The sequence below is a fragment of the Dunckerocampus dactyliophorus genome, chromosome 6 (genome assembly GCF_027744805.1).
Source record: "Dunckerocampus dactyliophorus isolate RoL2022-P2 chromosome 6, RoL_Ddac_1.1, whole genome shotgun sequence".
NCBI lineage: Eukaryota > Metazoa > Chordata > Actinopteri > Syngnathiformes > Syngnathidae > Dunckerocampus > Dunckerocampus dactyliophorus.
The window spans coordinates 13,246,111-13,267,923 of record NC_072824.1 but is presented as its reverse complement, the minus strand read 5'-3'; the positions used below and the strand labels follow the sequence as shown (position 1 = coordinate 13,267,923).

Here is a 21,813-nt window from a genome sequence, read left to right as displayed (position 1 = left end):
TTAGGTGTGCTTGCTTGTTGACGTGCTGTATAATTAATCCAAACACGCCTTCCTCCTGCCATTCATGATAACCACATCCAGCACTACCCAAAGTGGTGCCCCTGGCGAGATTTTTATGGCACCCCCCTCCACACGCGATACAATATGCTTACAAAAGAAATTGAATGGCATTGTTTTTACTGTCGTCTGTAATTTTTAAGATAATGTGTCACCCAATTTACATGGTTAACAACTTACAAATAAATACAGAAAAATCTGAAATACAATATAATCACATCATAAAAATCCTGTAAATAAGAGAATCAACAATAATTGTAAAAAATTCTAAGTGCAACAGCCAACATTAAAAATGTAAATAACCACACAGGTTGCACACAATCACTGTATACATGTATATAATTGACACTACGCTATAACTATGTAGAAAAACTAAATAAAATGACTAAATACAGAAGCTATATAAAATACATATCTGCAAGATTGTGTACAAAAATGATGGTTGTGGAGAGATTTATTTGTTATCATTGGTAAGTGTAATCAGTGTGAATCAGTCTGATCTCTTCCATTTTAAGAGTTCATAGTAATAACTAGCATTAATATAATTATATTGTAGGTGAATTTTATTCCAGATTTTTCATGCCCCTTGGATGCCACGCGCCTTTAGCAGCCTCTTAAATTGTCTAATGGGCCAGCCGGCTCTGGGGTTCACCATGGCAGTATAATCAATGCGATCGTTCCTGCCCCCACTTAATAAAGACAACCACCACCTTTCACAGCAACATGATGTATGAAATCAAGGCCTTAGGTATGCCTGCATGTTGACGTTTTGTACAATTGTTGTAATACAGTGTTGTATTATGAAGTGATGGCACACACAGAAGTGCTAAAGCACAGATGAGAGCAGCAGGGAACGGAAGGATAGGCCGATGGTACGATAGAACATGTTCAGTGTTGGTGTGCCCTAAATCTTCCCAAATGCCAGAGTGAGTTATACCCTGTCACTTATCTAATTTATTTCTGCACCTTTTCGCCCTGCAGCCTGCAACTGTAACCTGCACGCCCGCCGCTGTCGCTTCAACATGGAGCTGTACAAGCTGTCGGGGAGGAAGAGCGGAGGAGTCTGCCTCAACTGCCGCCACAACACGGCCGGTCGCCATTGCCACTACTGCAAAGAAGGCTATTACCGAGACCTGTCTAAACCCATCTCACACAGGAAAGCCTGCAAAGGTACGGTGCACCACTTTGTTTTCCCCTACACCTTCTCCATATGTGTGTGTGTGTGTGTGTGCTTGGTCGTGCTCCTTAAAATGCATACATTTCATGGAGTATATAGAAAATATATTGGTTCCACCCATAGGCACTAGTGCATAGAAGTTTTAGATTAATGACAGGAAATGGGGGAGGAAGTGTGGGATCTCTGCATTCCTAAGCCTTGTCTCGCCCCATCTTCCCTTGTCAGCGGAGATGAGTTGGAGGTCTGCAGGGATGGAGGTGGGGGTCGTGGCAATATGGGCGGGTGGAGTGGGTGTTCCCTCTTTGACACTTGAGTTATTTGGCTTAATTCAAGGGGAGGCAAAGGGATGACAGGACAAGCAAAGCAAACAGAGCCGAGGTGTGAAGTGATCCACAGAGCAAGTCGAAGGCCAATCAGGAGTCTGGCAGGAGAGTGAAAGATGGAAAGGAATAGAGAGTGATGATAGTGATGGGGGGTGGACAAGCGTAACACGCCCCCATGCAGGTGTGCTAGCCGCTTAATACCGCGATGAATCGCCTGCCATCAACCCTCACCGAAGCTAATAAGGGTCAAAGAGAGCGAGGCCATGTTTTCTCACCTCTGCTGTAGCTGCAGGTAAAAATAACAGCGGCACAATCCCTGTGCAAACAAGTCCGCTTGTTTCACGCACACACACACACACACGCCTCCAAAAGATGGGCCCATGTGGAAATGCCTGCCTCCCTGCCGACAACTTAAGCTTACATTTTCCCATATCGCTCAAGAGGAAGTGAGTAAATAAACAAGTCACCTTGACAGACGGCATCTGCGAAAGCCTCGTGTGGAAGTTCAGACAAGAGCCGCTGATGGTGCACAGAGACGGTTTGTGTTCTTTTGTGCTGTGCTCATGTGTTGCTCACAAGGCATTGAAAACAATGTCAAGTGATTGCAATGAGACATTGCATGCTGGTGATCTGTGTGCAACATATCCTGCATGTTTCATCCTTAGCTAGAGCAGAGCCCCCGCCCTACCACCCCTTCAGCCACTCATCAGCATTCACACCTTCCATAGCTACGGGCCCATTCTAGTGTCAGGCGGGAATGCAAACACGCATTCATCACGATGGAGCCTTACATATCCTTAGCCCCCAACACCTCACTTGTATCAACCAGGCAAGCTAATAATGCCCCTTGCATGGCTCAACATGGTGCTACATGTTTTCCCATAGTACCCTAACAGTTACTATGTGGTACCATTTGTAGTACCTAGTCAGCCGGGGTTCCAAGCTGAAACCATATGGGTCATGTAAACCACAGCGAGTCACTATCGGTCGAGCAGATGCATTGGGGGTTTAGAGCTGGAGCCTACGCTCGACCCCTGACCAATTGAAACAGAGTAGGCATGATCGGGGGAGGAGGCTGCCGAATTGAGGGTTTTAGGCCAAGAAGAGAAGAATGCAGATTTACGGAGGAGTTTTTTTTTAAAAAGAGACGTACTTTTGTGCCCGACTGGGATCCATTATCTTTTTAAAAGCCGCTGAGAACAGCAGGATTTGGCTCCTTCAACAGATGTTCTCATGTCTTGAAATTATTGAGAATATTTAGATGGACATTATTTTAGTGTGTGGCAAAATTTGTACAGCACCGCACACAACTATGACCAGTAATGTTAGCCCAAGGCTAGTGCTGCGTCGGCATGGCGATATTAGAACTGTTATTCTCAAAACTGTTAAAGATGTTATTATAAAGTCAAATTATTACATTGTGTTGCCTTCTCGTGAGCCCAACATTTTTATTGCCTATAAAGAACAAACTAAATCTAAATTAAATGAACATGAGCTACTAATTAAGTGTATACCATAAATTCATCCTATGTCTTACGCCTGTATGACTATGCGTATGTCTCTGATGATGGAGACCGTCCCGTTTGTTTGCAGAAAGCTTAATGTTCCTCCCAGCACAATTCCAATAATGACAGACCATTTTAATTGTTTTTTTTTCTAACTGCTGGGTTCCTCAGTGAGCGCACCATTTAAGTTAAAGACCTTGGGAGCACAGCACGCCACATTTGGATCCCCAGAAGAGAAAACACTCTTTGTTTGTTGTGGTTCCAGATGCTGATAGACACAATTAAAGCAAACACTTTATTGACACTACTATAAACCATCTTAACTATGTCCAGAGAACCATCTGTTTACAGTGCAGTGCTTGAATACGAATATGGTGACTCATGTGAAACTTTGGATACATGACTCACGGAGGGGGAGTCAAAAGCTGAGAAAAAAGCAGCCTGAAGCAATCTGGTGTCATGAAACAGAACGTATGTCCATTAGAGATGTGTGATGCAAGTGTAAAACCTTAAGTTAATTTTGAGATGCATTTTTCTTCACAATATCTATAAACCTCTTTGTATGTAATATGGTTATTGTAATGTATTTTCTGCAATTATAGTAAATGTAGACATTTTTTATACATCTCCATATAATATAATATAATATTTTGTACACAATTTACAATGTCATTTCTCCTCTCACAGGATTAATCAAGTCTATCTATCTATCCATCCATCCATCCATCCATCCAATCATGAGCTGTTCTTGTATCACAGTATGTGCTCTCACACAAACTACGTAGATGAGTTTTAAGTGGCCACTCTTAGCAGTCAAACACCTTTATGGGGTGTCACAGTGGCATGCATCAAAATAGATGGGTGCAGATCACACTGCAGTAGGTAATGTCTGTCCACTCCCCTAGGCAAGTGAAAGCAAATAAGAGGTTTTGTTATTTATGAACTCTTAGACGCATCGCTCGTTCCCAGTGGTGGACATTGTGAGTCTAAGAGAGCAGCAGCTGGGGAGGCTAAATTCACACTGCAAACATGTACAACTTCACCCTCATTCAGCAAGAGTGTGGACAACTCAAGATGCATTGATTTGGCAACAAGATATAGTGGAACCTCTAAAGTAGAACACAATCCCAATCTCGAGAGCTGCAAATGAATTAGCCGCATTCATTTGCAACCCCTCACCCTGTTCAGGCTAATGGGTGAGCTGGAGCCTATCCCGGCTGACTTTGGAAGAGAGACAGGATACACCCTGGGCTGGTCGCCAGTCATTAAAGCTGGAAACAGTTCCTAGAAATTTGCTGGAATAAATGGGAATTCACAGGAATCAGTTTTGGAAAAAAAAAATGTCAAAATATGATTAAAATATATGATGAATAATGATATGTGACATTTTTTAAAACTTGATTTACAAATAAACTATTGTAAAAAATGTAATGCAAAAATACAATTCAGGAATATTATATAAAAATCCACACTGTTAACCTACGTGCAACATGCATTAAACAACCAAAACAAACGTATTTGGTAAGCCACACGTTCCTTCAGAGCAGTAGAACCATGTCATTACTACCAGCCAATCGGTAATCAAATGTAATGAATGGATATGAAAAATGAGAGACGAGAAATGATTTCTCATTTGGAGAAAAGCTGTGTCGCGAAAACAGGCAGCCAGAAACCAATCAGACTGTGAACTATGGCGTTGCTACTATGAATGATAATATAGTAATATAGAAGTCGCACTGTGCAAGGCATTACAGTGTTCTCTCGTTTATTGCAGGGGATAGGTTCCCAAAATAGCCCGTAGTAAGTGAAATCTGCAAAGTAACCAACTTCATTTTTTTACAATTATTGTTTTAAGGCTGTGTTTTAAGGCTGTAAAACCCCTCACCATACACTTTATACACTTTTGTCAGACAGGCAATGACATTTTCTTACATTTCTCTCTTGTTTAAACACTCTCAAAAAAGTTCAAACCTTCATTTGAATTTTAATGATCAACATACAGGCCTGACACATTAAATTATTAAGTCATTCACGCATATTTCACTCCTATGACCATGCCTTTCGTCCTGGCGCCGTTCCGTTGTACGGTAGCATTTTTGTATCCTTGTTAAAACATATTGCTGCAGTGCTCTCATGCATGTGTGAAAGTTTTATAAATTTGCTGTCATGTTCCGCAGGACAGGAGCGAACACTCCCTGTCCTGCGCTCTTAATTTGGCGGGCTGTAATTTGGCAGCCGCTTCACTGCTGGTGGCCGGGCAGCTGCCGGCCATTAACATTAGTGGCAGTTAAAAGGCCAGCGTCGTCAGGCTTGCAGCGCTGGTTCATTGTCGTTGTGGTACATCGTCTCCTCACCGGTGCTGTCACCTAAAGAGTTTGCTACCTGTTGTACTACCTATGGTGTTGTTTTCCACAGAGCCCTTTCCTCTGTCGCTTTTGTTTTGCTTCTGTGAGTACCTGCACCTGCATTATTAAAGACTCTTTATTTTTGCACGCCACCGCCTCGACTCTGCATACTGGGAGTCAAACACTCGACAGCCTCAACTCACCGGAGTGCTTTTCTTTGGAGTATTTGTCTTCATTAACAAAAGCCAATACGGACATCTACAGAACACATTTATTATCATTAAAGTTTGAGTGATTTGGAGAGTGTCTCTGGTAAGAGACTACCGTCTTGGACTCTTGTCCCCCATATCTGCCAAATCCATCTGGAGTGGCCATGAAACAGAGCACACAGCCACTTAAGCGCTAAGTGGACACACTTAAACCAGAAAGGCTCGCTTAAAATTCCCATAGTAAGCCAAAATGTGGGTCGGCCCGCTAGAGAGTCACACAATTTGTCACACTATCTGTGGACAAAGAGGCTGAGTACAGACCATGTGTAGGTTGGAGGTGAGACCCTTAAAGGTAGAACCATAACCGAGCCTGATGCTATAAATCGCTCTTTGCCCTCCGTTGACTCAAATCCTGCTGACATTCTTCTAAATTTACATGCCTGAAGACGTGCTGGACAGGCTTCCACGCTGCTTTCAAGGCCATGTGCCTGTCAGTAGCCTCTTTCACACTGCTGTTAAAAGCTGGAAATTTTCCACTGTTTTCCCTTGCTGTTCACCACCGACATGGAATTGACCCACACATTTTCTAGCTTCAGAGGTAATGTCAGAGGTGTAAAGAGTTAAGGAATAAGGAAATAACCAGAAGTCAGAACAGGGGTGTGAAGTTTATCTCTAGCTCTGTTGTGTTGAAGGCAATTGTCTCTGTCCGACAAGTATTGATTGTATCAGTCACACCAGACACTGGCACCAACATCGCCTTCAATCTAATTATTTCTTTGGGGTAAAACATTTTGCTGTTTAAATGTGCACTGACAATAAAGTGCCCTGCTTCGCAGACAAATAACTGCATCTCTGTGTGAAAGAGGCTTACGTTTTTTGACTCTTCTTGCCAAGATAGACACAAACAAGCAATGATAACAGTGACAGATTGGTCTGATAAAAGCTCTAATAGATACAAACCCAAAGAGTGAGGCCTTAAGGAGTTGATAAGATGTGCGAACAGCACAAGTAGCCCAATAGGAGTGAGATAAGAGCTGCAGCAGAAGCTAAATCACAGGAAACAAGTACTAGAGATAAAAACAGTGTTGTTTCGTTAACAGCCTGAGCCTCATCTAAAACAATACAGAGTTTTTGGTCGTCAGAGGCTAGTACCAAAGACAGCCAATTATACATTCATTATACATGTATAATTGTAAATATCTCAATATATTTGCACACTCAATATTCCTGTAAATAATGCTATAATTCTATCATTCTATTTAACTCCATCAATACTTCTGCTGCTGTGTTGCACTGCTACACTGTCATTTTTATATTTGTATAATTTTCATGTTTGGATTTGTATTTGATTCTTACACTTTTCATTCACTTTTTAATGTACTTTTTTATTGTTGCACCAACCCACCAGAATAAATCCCTCGTATTGTCTGAACTATGCGTGGCAATAAACCCGATTTGGATTAAATTATTGTTTAATAGCAGTAATTTGCCTAAGAATCAGACATCACACAAATCCATCTGGAAAAGCAGATCCAATCTTACAGTTATAAGCCGCATCCACGATGACCAATGAAAAAGTAGTACAATCAACTTCATAGTGTGCACACAACTACTGTTATGTGTGTGGTGTCAGAAGTGGGATTGTTTTATGTGGCCCAGTTTTCAAGGGATAGATGCGATAGACTGCAGAGATAGGTAAAGCACTAGGATAGTTGGACATGGGTCCTCCCCCAGAATTTTGCTACCATGAAAAAGAGCCTCACACATTGGTCTCTGTTAAGCCACAGTGTTGCGCTAACCATTGGCTTCAGAAGTGGAATGATTGGCCATGTGGCCATCTGTAGAGTCCCCATTTGGAAGAACCTGGTATCAGCCTATTAGACCCGGGCTCTTAAGTTCTTAAATTAATGGTACTCTTTTTTTAAGACTCTGGGACAAATGGTGTCAGAAGTGGGATGATTAGACATGAGGCATCTGTGGCGTCCCCGTTTGAAAGAACAGGTGATACCTGAGTGATCAACCACAGAGATGAGTGAAGCTCAAGGACATATGGAATGTGACACCTGCGAGGGACATGGGTCTGTTTTATGAATTTGGCTACCTTTGGTCTCAGCCTATTATACCTGGATTCAAATCTGGGTTGAGGCTACTTCTCTTTAGGTTCTGTGACAAATGTCAGAAGTGGGATGATTAGACATGAGGTGTCTGTGGCATCCCAAATTGGAAGGACAGGTGATTCCTGTCTGATCGACTCTAAAGATGGGTGAAGCACAAGGATAAACAGAATGGGACACTTGTGAGTGACATGGGTGTGTCTTATGAATTTAGAGACCATGTCAAAAAGCCTTATACTATAGTCTGAGCCTGTTAGACCTGGGTGAAAATCTGGGTTGAGGGTACTCAGATTTTTTCAACAAATGGTGCAGAGGAATGACAGGTGATTCCTGTGGGGACCCCTGAGGTGATCCACCTCCAGAATTTTTCTACCATGGCAAAGAGTCTGGCACGCTGGCGTCAGAAATAGGATGATTAGCCGTGAGGCTATCTCGGCATGTGTGAGAAATGGTTTCGCAATATCTCGATTTCTAATTTTCAGCGTAAGCTTCAGCCAGCCCTTATGGACTGGCCTAGTTGTTCCACCGAGTTAGATATAGAACATTTATAACCTCCAATAAAAAAAGTTTAATTATTACGATAAAAAATGGGCACCAAGTAGCTCAAAAGTGCGTAATTCACTTTAGCCAGATTTGACAGTGACAAAGTCAGGACAAGCAGCCGATGTCGAGCATTTAACTCAGTATTAATTTCCTTCAAGTAATAAATGGAAAATATAAAAATTACAGGTTGATGGATGTATCAGCGAGAGTTTGATGACACTCAGCGTTTGTGTGGGTTTTACAAGCAAAAAAGTAGGAGTGATGAGGTGATATCTGACGGATTAGCTGTTCTCCTCCGGATTAGCCTGGCAGGGTTTAAAGTACCAACTGCGCGGAAAACTATTAATTCTCCCATACTTTCTCGCCACGAGTGAGATGAAATATAGCTCTCAGATAACTATGACTCAACACTTGCTTTCATAAATCAAAGTTTTGGACTTCATTCACAACATTTGGACAATGACTACGTCCCTGAAGCACATGTGCTTCCAGAGACCCCCTGGTAGTCAGTCAGTGAGGAAGTGTGACATTTAAGGGCCAGAGTTAATCACAAACAGGCAATTAGATTTGCTTTTTCGTTATTGGGTCCTTCGGGAAGCAGGCCACACACAGTCAAACACACGTTTTGATGATTCAGGGCCACGCATCATATTTTCTGTCAGCGTTTGATTATATTGGTTGTCATAGCTGGAAAGCAACATTTTTTTTGTCGAGCCATTATAGTTCTATAGCAGATCAAGAAGAATATGGAGGAAGATACTATGAGAATGGATACAATGCTTTCAACTGTTATACCAACATGTGGCCAGAATGCACATTTGAAGGTATGGTAAGGTATGGTAAGGCAGACCCATAAGGATTAAATACATATACATATACATCACATATACAGTCATGGAAAAAATGATTAGAAAATGTTCATTTTAATACCTGATACAACCAAAGGTACCTTTGTTTGGACAAATACAACAATTACAACAAAAATAGCTCATAAGAGTTAAAGTTTTTGGCAGTTCAATGCTATAGCTATTCATGTAAGAACTGTAAGCTCTAAACTCTTATGAGCTATATTTGTTATCATCATTATATTTGTCCAAACAAACATACTTCACTTGTACCAGGCATTAAAATGGATCAATAAACTGAAGAAACAAGGGTGGTTTAATAATTGTTTCCATGATTGTAGTCTGGTACTATTCAAAATACAGTGTATTGTTACGTTTTTTTTAATCACCCTGTCAGCAAATACAATTTCACACTGTGAAATGCTAATATGCTAACAGTCTGTATGCTAGCACCTAGTAGGAAAGGTATGACGGTCATGACTGTAAATTCCATAGGTGGTGCCCCCAATGGGTTGTGCTCAAAATGCTTTGGAAGGCATGCCAGGATCCATGTAATAAAGACATCCTTCAAGTTTTACAGTTTAACAATTAGGCAAATGGTCAAGGACTCAAGGCAATTATTTGCCTCTGCCGTGCCCCTGCAAAGTCGTTTTACTTGATGGATGTTTTTCAGCCAGTCTTGCTCAAATTTTACAGACGTACTGGTCAGTCGTGTGTACAAGTGTGTAGCAAATTCTGTGGTGATTCGACTAAACACGCTAAAGTTACAGTGGGGGGATTGTAGATTTAGTTCGTTCCACTTTTGGTGTTTAATAACAGCGCCACCATGTGGAATATTTGTCAGAAAAGTAATAGCATCGGTAACACAGTAGGGGAGCATATTTGGACACATTTTCACCCTTTTGTGTCCAGTAGTTCAGGACGAGAAAGAGTTAGCTTACAAAAACAAATACACAATACATTTTTAATAACACCAGAACAAAGATGCTTGAACTAGGTGGAGCTAAAGATGTGAGGGTTGGTTTTTTTTTTTAATTTTGAACCAATTTAGACCTTCTAATTAGCCTAAGTTATCTTAAAGAGACAAAAGATGTCTTTGGGAACACCAGTGATCCTGTCTGCTGTGTGCACACCTCCACCTGTCTCTCTCCACACTGCCATCACCCTACTGCTGCACTCTCTATAGATATAGCATAATCTTATCTTGTATGTGTACTGTATGTGTGTGTGTGTGTGTGTGTGTGTGTGTGTGTGTGTGTGTGTAACCACTCACTGTACCTCTCTCTTTCTTTTCTGTGTCCTCACAGCATGCGATTGCCATCCCGTGGGTGCCGCTGGCAAAACCTGTAACCAAACCACAGGACAATGTCCCTGTAAAGACGGTGTGACTGGTATCACGTGCAACCGCTGCGCTAAAGGCTACCAGCAGAGCCGCTCGCCCATTGCCCCCTGCATAAGTACGTGGAAGCAGTCTTTTCCATATTGCTGTTCAATGTTGCACACCTTTGACAGGGAAACTGCAGTTTGTGTGTGATTGTTGTTGAAATACATGCCGTCTCCCACACATCTAAATGCAAACATTCTTTATTACACATACCTCAGTGATTTAGTTCCAAAGCCTTTTGGATTAAACTGCTGAAATGTAAGAAATGAAGAATGCTTCAATATAGTATAGTATATTCATAATCAACAATGAAATGATACAGGTCAAAGTTAGAACATTTGAGCTATTTTTCATTTAATAATGTTTTTACAGTGCAAAACAACAAGTTTGTAGACTATTTTTTTTTTCTTAACTGGTGCTGTAGACATATCCGGAAAGGAGGGAGATGAACTTTAAAAATTAAATACACAAAACAATTAAAAAATAAGCAATTCAATTGTTTTTTTTAATTATTATATATATATGTATTTTTAATTGGGACTAAAAGCCCAATGAGACTATATTTCTGATGCTATTAAATGTATGCACATTTGAATTCAACTGTCACATTAATCATTAGAACTCTGATGGATGCCGTCCAACGCCGCCGGTCATAAATCTGCAGAGACGTTGGCGGCCATGTTGACTGAATGCTGATGTTTAATGGCTGATCGACAGCAACATCCACAAAGGCTGTCAATGTGTTTGGAATTGGAAGCCATGTCAGTTTTTATTGAATTATCCGTCACGGGGGAAGGCCTCATTATGTCTAAAATCTACCAGATGAAGCGTTAGATTTATTGCAGATGCTCGCTGAGTTGATAAAATCTCTTTCTTCTTCAATCAGTGTGTTCACCTGTGCACAGCTGAGACCACCGCTGCTTTGCTACTCTGTCTCCATTGTTGATCTTTCTGCATGTGCGCCTTTGACACTTTGATCACTGTGGTTTTACCTCTTAATCCTTTTATTATTTAAAAGCCCGCTTTTTCTAGCATGCATTGGAAGGTGTTAGATGCGGTAGATATCTTCTGCCGCATCGTACAACTTTGGAGATAAGAGGGCTATGCACTGGGAGCTTTCAACATACATGGCAGTGCAAAGGCAAGCCAGGACGGAACTGAACATGGGATTAAATGCCAGCACAGCAGTACAATAATTTTGGATGCAGGACAAAAAGAAGCCGAAATGGATCCTTTATAATCCAAAATAAGCAGGAGGATGTAGTCTTTAAAGGGATAGTTTGGATTTTTGGACATGAAGTTGTATGACATCCCCATCAGCAGCGTAGTGCATCAACAGTGACATACCCCCCACTTGGTCCCCTGATGGGGAGTTCTGGTCGGAGTTTGGTGATGAGGAACGTAGTTCCGGTGAGTTGGTTGGCCCCACCAACTCACCGGAACTATGTTCCCTGTCCCTACACTGCTGATGGGGATATCATACAACTTTAAAAAAAAAATCCGAACTATCCCTTTAACAGGGCAAGGGACTGTACTTGGTAACTTCAACTGGTGCTCAAATGGGCGCCACCAATCATTTGAAGAGCAGTAATGATCATTTTAAAAAATATTATTAATTATGAAGTAATATTAATAAAATAACTTACATTTGACATCTTACATTTTATAAACTGTTATAGCCAAATCTTTCTACCAAATCGACAGATGTGGTGGAAAAGCAAATCAGTGTAATATGTAATAATACATCTTATTAATAATGAAATCATTTTATTTTATAACATATTAAGGGCCAAAAACAAACAAACAGCAGGCCAAAAATGGCCTCAGGTCACGCTTTGGACACCCCTGCCTTGTAGTAAGTTAGTATGGTTCATAACTTGAAATAAAAAAACTAACAAAGTTAATGCATTTTAACCTACTAAGAATGTTTTTTTTAGTTTCTATGATGAGAGAGGAAATGGAGTTTGGTGCAAGCAGACAGCTTCACAAAGTAGGCCCGGAAAATGTGTTTTTTTGGGGGGGCTCACTGTGACACATTTGCAAAAAAAAAAACCCTGCCTAAAGTAAATGGAAGTGGCATACGTCAGCAGAAGCTTTAAAAAAGCATGTACAGTACTTAGATGAATAATTCCCTTCCTCTCGTATCCCCCAGTACTGCGCATTACATCAAAAAACATGAATAGCATAAAAAGGACACCTGATCAATGTGGAATCAAGAATGTTGTTGTATGTTTTATGCTTCTGTGCAGCCGAGATGCACAGTATGATGAAACTGATATTTTTATGTGTCTGATTTGATCCTGGAGCAGAGATTCCAGTTACACCTCCTACGCCACCAGCTAGCAGTACAGAAGAGCCCTCAGGTAAGTGAAATATATCTATCTACATGCAACATGTTGGCTAGAACACCTCCTGGAGGGAGCAAGAAAATGTGGATATGTGCATACTAGAGCACATCAATAGTCACATGCCTGAGCCTAATATTAAGCAGTCTTCCTCCTCCGTGTTAGTAGGTGGTGAATACTAAACACACAAGCAGCAACCCTGGTATGTGCGCGACACTTAGGTCTATACAACAATGGGCCTGCATGCAGAGGACAACTGACTTGCACAATCCACGTTGAAGCACTACCAATGAGATTCCTGTGTAAGAGTGATGCCTAACAAATGTGACACTGATGATGTAGTGTAGCTCGGGTAATGTGCATCTGATAACGATAAATCATTTATAAAATCAAATATAATAGAATGTTGCTGTCCGAAGGAAAGCCTCTCTAAATCGTACTTTTGTTGTTTTTCTGATGTAAAAAACAATACACAAAAATTGGAAATAAATGTCTCTCTGGATAGCAATAAGTTATGATAACGATTTATTTGTGCTGAACCAGTGAGTCTCTGAGTCATAGAATAAATAGGTCTGTGAAAATTAATAATGATATATGTATAATAAATAATGAATACATGAGGAAATACATTTAAAAAAATTTATAATAATACTACAATAATGAATTCAATAATTGATTAACTACAATTTTACTCAATTCAAATTTAACTCAATAATTTAGTTACTTACATTTAATTACAATTTTATGTAATTACATATATTATATTTTATTATTTTAATAGTAGAACTGTAACACAATTTTTTCATTAAATGAAAAACAACGTGTTTCAGGTAAATTTGTAAAATGTCACAGGATGGCGACCATTGTATGCTTCGATGTTATTTTATTGTTATTATTAGATGCACATTGCCTGATATACCTCTTCCCTGTCAGATTTGGTAACAGTCCTCGTTGCAGCTGAGTTCAAACAATAAAATCGTTCTTCATCATCATTTATATCCACTAAACATTTACATATACACCAAAAACTTGTTGAGAATTGTGAAAAATGCACAATGTTAAGGTGGCAAAAGTATACAAAGAGTTAATGGATTCTTCCTCGCGTCTTTGCAATTACAGGAGTTACAGTAGTTTTTTTTGCAGAATCCTGCAAACAAAAGGTGACAAAACATCCCTGGTGGAGGTAACAGGGTGCATAAATAGAAACGCTACTGATTGAAGAAGTGGATTTTGGAAAACCTTGAGTCATGTGGCATGCAGCATTGTCATCTACGCCCGAGGGAAGTTTATAAGCGTTTCCTGCAGCTGTTGCTGGGTCCTCTGAGCATCCCAAACATTCCCCCCGGACAGCTTTGATTGACAGCACAGTCACTGCCTAACACTCCACCACCTCCCTCAATCCTCCTCCACCTCTTTTCTTTACCATTTTCTGTTTTTCACTCCCTTCCATCTCCATCGTCTCCGTCTGTTTCACGCTTTGTCTTGACGTGACAGCGTGTGTGGTGCAGAGCAAGAATTCCCTGGGCCCCCTTGTCACGATGCAGTTTTGGAATTTCTCTTCAACTCAGCGAGGAACGACGTGGTGTAACGCTGACAATAAATAACCAACGTAGCAACAAAAATAGGAAATTACAACATTTTGCTTCATACAGATCCTGCTGTAACTAAACTGTGGTGATGACCAGTCATCTACATCTTTTAAAGCAAAAATTCATCAACTCACGTAAGCACAACCTAAAGGAGACTTTCTAATGATGTTGGACCATGTAGTTAAAGATAATCAAATCACGCCAGAGAATTCTGGGATTTCCCTCCTCTGTGTTTGAGAGAGTCTGTTTGAATTTGAGCAGATGGCAAAGCGGACTTGTCGGACGCCATGACATGCCAAGGCTGCTGGACCAACTTGCATATTTACACTTGGAGACCTCCTGAAAGGTTCCACAAACGTAGTTGTGCTAGTTTTTGAGCAGCTATGATCTTATTAGATGTGTCATCGTAAACAGATGTGGGGATTTTATCGGAGTAACGAGCAAAAAATTTCCACCAAGGTCGTCATAGCTGCATCGTTAAACATGATTATTAGAGTAAAAATTCTACTACTCACAACGGTAAGTTGTACAAATTCAGAAAAATTAACAAGAAAAATGTCGGTATGAGAATTTTTTTTAAATAAATTCTAATTAAGACTATAAAGTAATGTTTTTCAGAGAAAAGTCATAATCTTATGAGAATAAAGTTAGAATGTAGTGTTACCAGAAAAAAATATTTCAAGATAAAAGTCATGATGAAACAGGAATATCTTTTTTTTCTTTGCAAAGAAAATCTTATGAGAATATCTTTGTAACTTTATGAATAAACAGCCGTAACATTATGAGAAACAAAATACATCAGACAAAAATAGTTGTTTGTTCGACCAATAGTTGTCATCTTAGCGCCATTAAAAAGGAACGACGTTTCATGAAAGAAGTCCCAATCAGGTGAAAATAAAATTTGATTTTTTGACAGTCCATGAAAAAGTCATAATCATAATAAAACAAAGTTTTTTCTACGAAAAAGCTGTGTTCAACAAAAAAAGATGAAAACAAAGTCACATTTTCTGATATTTTTTTCTCAGTCATCTAATGAGAATACTTTTGGATGGTTATGAATAAACAGTCATATAAGAAAAAAGTACATAATGCGACAGAAATACAGTATTTTTTGAGACATTTTATGAGAATAAGGTTGCAAAATGAGTCATACAGAAACAAAACGTCACATATTTCTGAGAAAAAAGTTATAAGTAAAAAGCCATATTCAATAATGAAAAGGAAGTTGTAGTTTTTCAAAAACAAAGTTGCGATGGGATGGGAATAAGGTTGAAATGTTGAGAGAAAAAAATGGTATTAATCATTAACATATAAAAATAGTCACATTTTCACATTTCACATTTTTTTTCTCAATTATAATCTTCCGAGAATACCTTAGGAATGTTCATAATCAACATTTGTTTTATGACAAGAAAAAAAATAAAAATGTAGCAGTGTTTTTTTCTGCAAAGTTAGCTTCTAAAGCTGTAATGTAACAAAAAAGGTCACATTTTTCAAAGAATAAAAAAGTTGTAAACATATGAGAATAGGGTTGTGGAAATGAAACAATGAAAAAGTAATATTTCAAGGAAGAAGTCACAATCAGAATAAAATCAAATCCGATTTTTCTACCAAATACTAGTCATGTCACATCAAACAGCAAAAAGTCAGAGTCAAAAATATGATAGTATTTTTTTCAACAAAGTTGTGATCTCAAGGGAATACGGTTGGAATGCCACCAAAAAAAGTTGTCATATGTGTGGTAAACGGACATAAATAGTTAAATTTGTCTGATAAATAGTCGTCCTTTGAGAATACCTTTAGAATGAGAAAAGAAAAAAAAAAGTAATATTACAGTAAAAAAAACCACAATTAAAAGGTAATCAGACAAATGTAAAGTCGTAAGTTTGAGGAAAAAAGTTGACATCTCATAAGATTGTATTGTCACATGAAAATACATAATCTTGTGAGAATAAGGTTGTAACATTACCAGAATTAATTGGTATAATCCGACAAAATATGAAGTCTGTTTGGAGACAATAAAGTTGTAATCTCATGAGGAAGATTTTGTCACGTGAAAAAAGTCGGAATATTACAAGAAAAAACAAAAAAAAGGAACATTATGAGAAAACACAAACAAAAATAGTTGTATTTTTTTCAACTGAAAAGATAAATGTTATTATACGTTATAGACTTATTGTCATGATGTAGTGCTGCCCCGTGATGTGGAGACATGGAAGCGGTAGTAATCAATAATAATAATAATAATACAAAAATTAATCAATAATAATAATAATAATCATAATAACACATGTAATTTGGATGTGCCTTTCTAAAAAGACAAGATACAAATAATACAACAAAGGATAAAAACAAAATAACCAAGCAATTTTGAACAGATGAGTTTTGAGTCTTGACATGAAGATGGCGAGTGATAGTACTGTATATATTTTGGATGTCGGATGGTAATGAGTTCCACAGTCTGGAAAGCGCTGCTCGGCATGGTGCTGAGGCGGGCAGAGGGCACAGTGAGGTGAATAGAGGAGGAGGAGGAGGATCTGAGGGAGCGAGCTGGAGTGGCAATGGGGATGAGGTCAGTCAAGTACGGAGGGCTGAGGTTGTGTATGGCCTTGAAGGTGTGTAAGAGGAGTTTGTACTGTTGTGTTGTGAGTTGCAGTAGTCGATGCGAGAAGCGCGAGAAGTGACCAGGCTGTGGATAAGGATGGAGGCAGTATGAACAGTGAGGAAAGGGCGGAGACAATTAATGTTGCGGTGGTGAAAGTAAGCAGAACGTGTGATATTGCTGATGTGGGATTTGAATGACAGTTCACTTCTTTTACCTGAGGGGAGGGGAAGACGGAGGAGCTGTCGTTGGTGAGGGTGAAACTGTTGATTTTGGAAATTAATGATTTGGTTCCAATTAAAAGGAATTCGGTTTTGTCACTGTTGAGTTTGAGGACGTTTCTGGTGAACCAGGATTTGATTTCAGACAGACAGGATGTGAGGGAGGAGGGAGTATGGAGTTTGGTAGAGCTGGGCTGTCATCAGCAAGGCAGTGGAACTGAATATTGAACCTGCGGAAGATATTGCCAAGGGGAAGAAGGTAAATGACGAAAGGAAGGGGCCCCAGGACAGAGCCCTGAGGCACATCTGCAGTGACAGTGGAGAGGTTGGAATTGAAGGACTTGAGCTGTATGAACTAAGTGCGGTCTGTGAGATGTATAGTCTGTTATTAACAAAGGAGGAGCTCACACGGAGCGGCACGACTTACAAAAATACAAATTAACAAAATAACTAACAAATAAGGATTGCTAGGCTGCACGACAATGGCTAGTGCAAACTCAACATGGAAGGTGGGGAAACGTAAACGCGGCCAACAAAACAAATAATTATTACAGGAACCTGGAATAATGCTTAGAGGGGACACATAAAGCATGAATCCAGGAAAAGGCTTTAGTCTAAAAGGCTCATGAAGGCTAAGGCATGCAAATACAAACACACAAACATCAGCTGAACTAAATAGTACACAGATTATCAATCAGTACCAGGTGCAGTCCCAGCACCCTCAAACACAAAGTAAAGGTGCCGCCCACGATGCCTAACGGGAAATGGACAATACAAAATAAGAGTCTCTAACAAGAAACTGGAAACGTAGTCAGATGAGAATAAAACCTTTTGATTCCATTTTTAGCCCACTCAAGTTCAGTTCGAAATGCAAAATAAAACGCTCCAAATAAAAGTGTGATATGATCTTTGATATTGACGATGAATATATCGGAGACTGTACATACGAATGGAAAAAAGAGCGTCTGCATGAGGGTGTTGATGGAGAAATGAAAATGAGGAATGTGGAAAATATTTTAGCAGCAAACGTGTGTGCATGCATGTGCACGTTTAAGCCCGGCGAGGGATGGGCTGACAGCTGTTTGGCAGGTGCCTCCATGCACCTCAGCTGGATGGAGGGGTAGAGGGTGCTCAGGGCATATTTTGGCAAAATGAAGTGGATATTAATTTGTCTCCTGCAGCGGGAGCCCCTCCCCCTTCTGCTGTCGACCGCAGGGAGGGCTGGAATGCATGGAGAATACCTCCGATGGTGCGGCCCAGACAAAACACACATTGTGCTGCCAGGTCACAGATGGTGTAAGTCGCCACTCCCACGGATCGTGACAGAGATGTCTGCGCGGCAACCCAAATGTGGAGGAGATTAACCGCTGGTGACCTGTGAAGGCCGCCTGGGCCCGTCAGGATGCACAGGATGTGAAAGTAATGATGATGATGAAGAGGCGATGCGGGAGAAGATGATGATGCTTTTAGGGGTGGTCACGTTCACACTTAATGTGTGTGAAGCCCATCCAAAACTGGGATGGATCGCTATCCTTTGGGTTCCCTTCCTTGGATTATGTGGATGAGGACAGGGCAGGGGTGGGGAACCTATGGCCTGTGGCCGGCCGTGAGAGTATTCATCAGGGCCGCCGTGCAATTCTAAAAACATAAAACCTCAGGAACTGTCAAAAAAACATGATAAATGATACATAATAATCAACATGTCCAATACTTGCATCATATTTTTTTCAGAAATGAGAAATAATAGCGCATGATAAAATAATACAATTGCCTTATTCTACAAGATACTGCATATAAAAATGGGAATGTGGAGCATATTGATGGTTGTAGTAGTATTTCATATTATATTTTATAGTATATTATTTTGCAGTATATTAGCAGTCATCGCATTTTTTTTCCATTCTATGTTTTTCTAATTATTAAAAACTATTATTAACTACGACTATCAAAAAAATCCCACAAAATTCTGTAAATGTAGGTTATCATTGTTGACCTGAAAAAATATAACAAATTCAATACAATTTCCTTATTCTGCATGCTAAAAAGATAAATACTGTATGTAAAAATAAGGATTTGCAGCTTATTGTTTTTTGAAATTATTAGAAAATTGTCAAAATGTTTTCTATCTGCAATGTCACTTTGTGTTTTTTTCAATGAGTGGTAAAAATCTAAAATACAGTGACTTGGAAGTGGGCTTGCTATCTTCCCCCTAGCTATTTTCCTCCCCTGTGTAATCTGGATCCAATCCAAATGCAGTGTAAACAGGCCTGCCCAGTGCGAAGCAGAGGAGCCCAGAACAGGGCAGCACACTGGGATCCCTAATCTAATTACACGCTTTATTTGCCACACTTTGTTTCCCGATCAGTCTCGTTAGGGGAGAAAGGCCTCCTCCTGAGCTGTTGGTCACACCTCCTTCATTCATACCCCCAATGCCCATTTCTTTTTGGAGTCACATTCACCATCTATTAATATGTGTCCACAACAACTTGTTTGTCATTGGATCCCACCTCCTCACTAAATAAGCAAGTAAAGTTCTATTAAGGCCCCACTTACAGGTGTCAAGTCAAACGTACCGTACTTTAAACTACACAGTAAATACCAACCAAAGTTAATATGTATTTGTTAGGCAGCATTTACAGTAGCAATGCAGTAATGTAAGGTATTACTAATAAAATATGGGCAATATTATCCAGGTTGCAATCTATTAAATGAGTTAGAATGCATTTAACCTCAGTCGGCACACATTACTCCTTCCTGCCTCTTGGGTTTCTGTTTGTGTCGCCTTCGTACACTGTTATACTGGCTGTGCTTTTTCGTGACTGTTGATGCACTGTTGGATGAAATCGACGTCAGTCAATACAGCCACACCTCTGATTGGTCGTGATGTCACTCAATGTGTGTACATGTTCATATACTGTATTGTCATCTACTAGTTTTTTTAATATGTCATTTATTTGGCCAGATGTCGGGTAGATAGAATTATGGCAATTTAGGCCTCGGTGATTGGTCTCAAATTTATCATCTAATTTGCCAACATTTATGTCTTCTTTGATGTACAGACAAAATACATTTTTGTACATATTTTAAAAATATATGCATTTCATGGTTTGCACAGTGGCTGATGTTTTTCTTAGCCCGCTTCACACTGTAAAAACAGAAAAAATGGGGAAAAATACATAATATAACAAGAGAAATTGGATCATCCTCATATCTTTTTACAAAATAACAAAAAATCAATAAATCAATTACAGTAATGAATTATGCCATCCTCCATGAACCAGTAAGTAGGCTGCTATCTAAGAAACAAGCACAAAAACGGTATTACTTCTGTTGGTATCTGTGAACTATGTGGTGCCGTTTCCTGTGTCGGAGCAGCTTTAGCGAGAAATGTCCCCACTGAAAACGATTAAGCTTTAAAGGGTTATACAGCACTTTTATGGTCAGGGCAAAGGTCTAGCTCTCAGTTACGCACTTCCCTACTGCTGTGAAAGACTGGAAACAAAGCACTGTAGTAACTACATCTACTCACAACACCCAAAGCACATTTTAGCTCAGTGCTGCAGGACTGCTCCCACTTCCCCTGTCTGTAATGTGCACACAAAGGGGACATTTGTCCTCCCGGTAGGGGACTGCCTGGCCCTAAATGGGGATCTTGGGGTTCCTCACAGCGGGGCCCAGCTAGCGCTACGTCTCAGGGGTACACTAATGGGGAACGAAGGGCTATCAAAGGGAAGTATCATGATGGTTTTCAAGGGGGGCTATGGGAAAACAAAGCTTCCTTTCCATGGCTCCAGCTTCTAATCATTTAAATGGTAATAAGGGCCAGCTCATATAGACTCCATTTAATATGTTAACACCATCATTGCTAGTGAGACTTTATGTATCGCCATTCTTCGACAAACTTCTTGCTTCTTTTTTGTCAGCTTCATCTCCCCGGTGTCCGTCCTCCCGCCTTCTTCCCTCTTTTTTAAGGTGGAAAAGAGGGGGGTGCATTTTTTCTTGTTCTACTGTTCCCCTGGCAACCTCATTCAAATAGAGCATAAAAGGCGGGTGAAGGCATGGAGCAAAGATCTGCTCCCAACAATGAAGTTTGTTCATATTCAAGCTTCACTCCAGCAGCCACCACTGGAAGCATTCGCCTCCCGTGAGAGCTATCAGTCCATCACCTCCGCCTTTTCCTCTTTCCCTCGTGCCATACTAGCCGCAAACCGAGTCGTAACCCTGCATCCAATTTGAAAAATAAATCCAATGACTTGGTTTGAGGAGCAGGCTGGAAGTGGCTGGCAGATGACCAACGTACAACCATGCAGCAAAGTGGAACAAGGGATTTATTGGTACCTCTTGCATGGCAAAACCTATTTTTTCACTCCTGTTGTTTGGTGTGTGTATTAGTATGTTAGATAACCCAAAAACTACACCACTGATTTACATAAAACGTCGTGGGTAGTTGGCACAGGTGCACAGCAAGAATCTGGTACATTTTGGTGCACATTGGAGTAAAAATGTGGCTAGAGGAAGTGTCAATATGCACCACTCAACCATCCAGCACAGGAA

The 21,813-nt window shown here is 40.1% G+C and overlaps 1 protein-coding gene across 1 annotated transcript in view; it reads left to right on the top strand.

The window, feature by feature from the left end:
* ntn1a (netrin 1a) overlaps positions 1-21,813 on the top strand; it is a 115,739-nt gene that overhangs the window by 80,907 nt on the left and 13,019 nt on the right. The window contains exons 3-5 of the mRNA XM_054780515.1: positions 1,039-1,227; positions 10,426-10,575; positions 12,812-12,865. Coding sequence (XP_054636490.1) covers positions 1,039-1,227; positions 10,426-10,575; positions 12,812-12,865 — 393 coding nt within the window. The remainder of the gene's footprint in view (positions 1-1,038; positions 1,228-10,425; positions 10,576-12,811; positions 12,866-21,813) is intronic.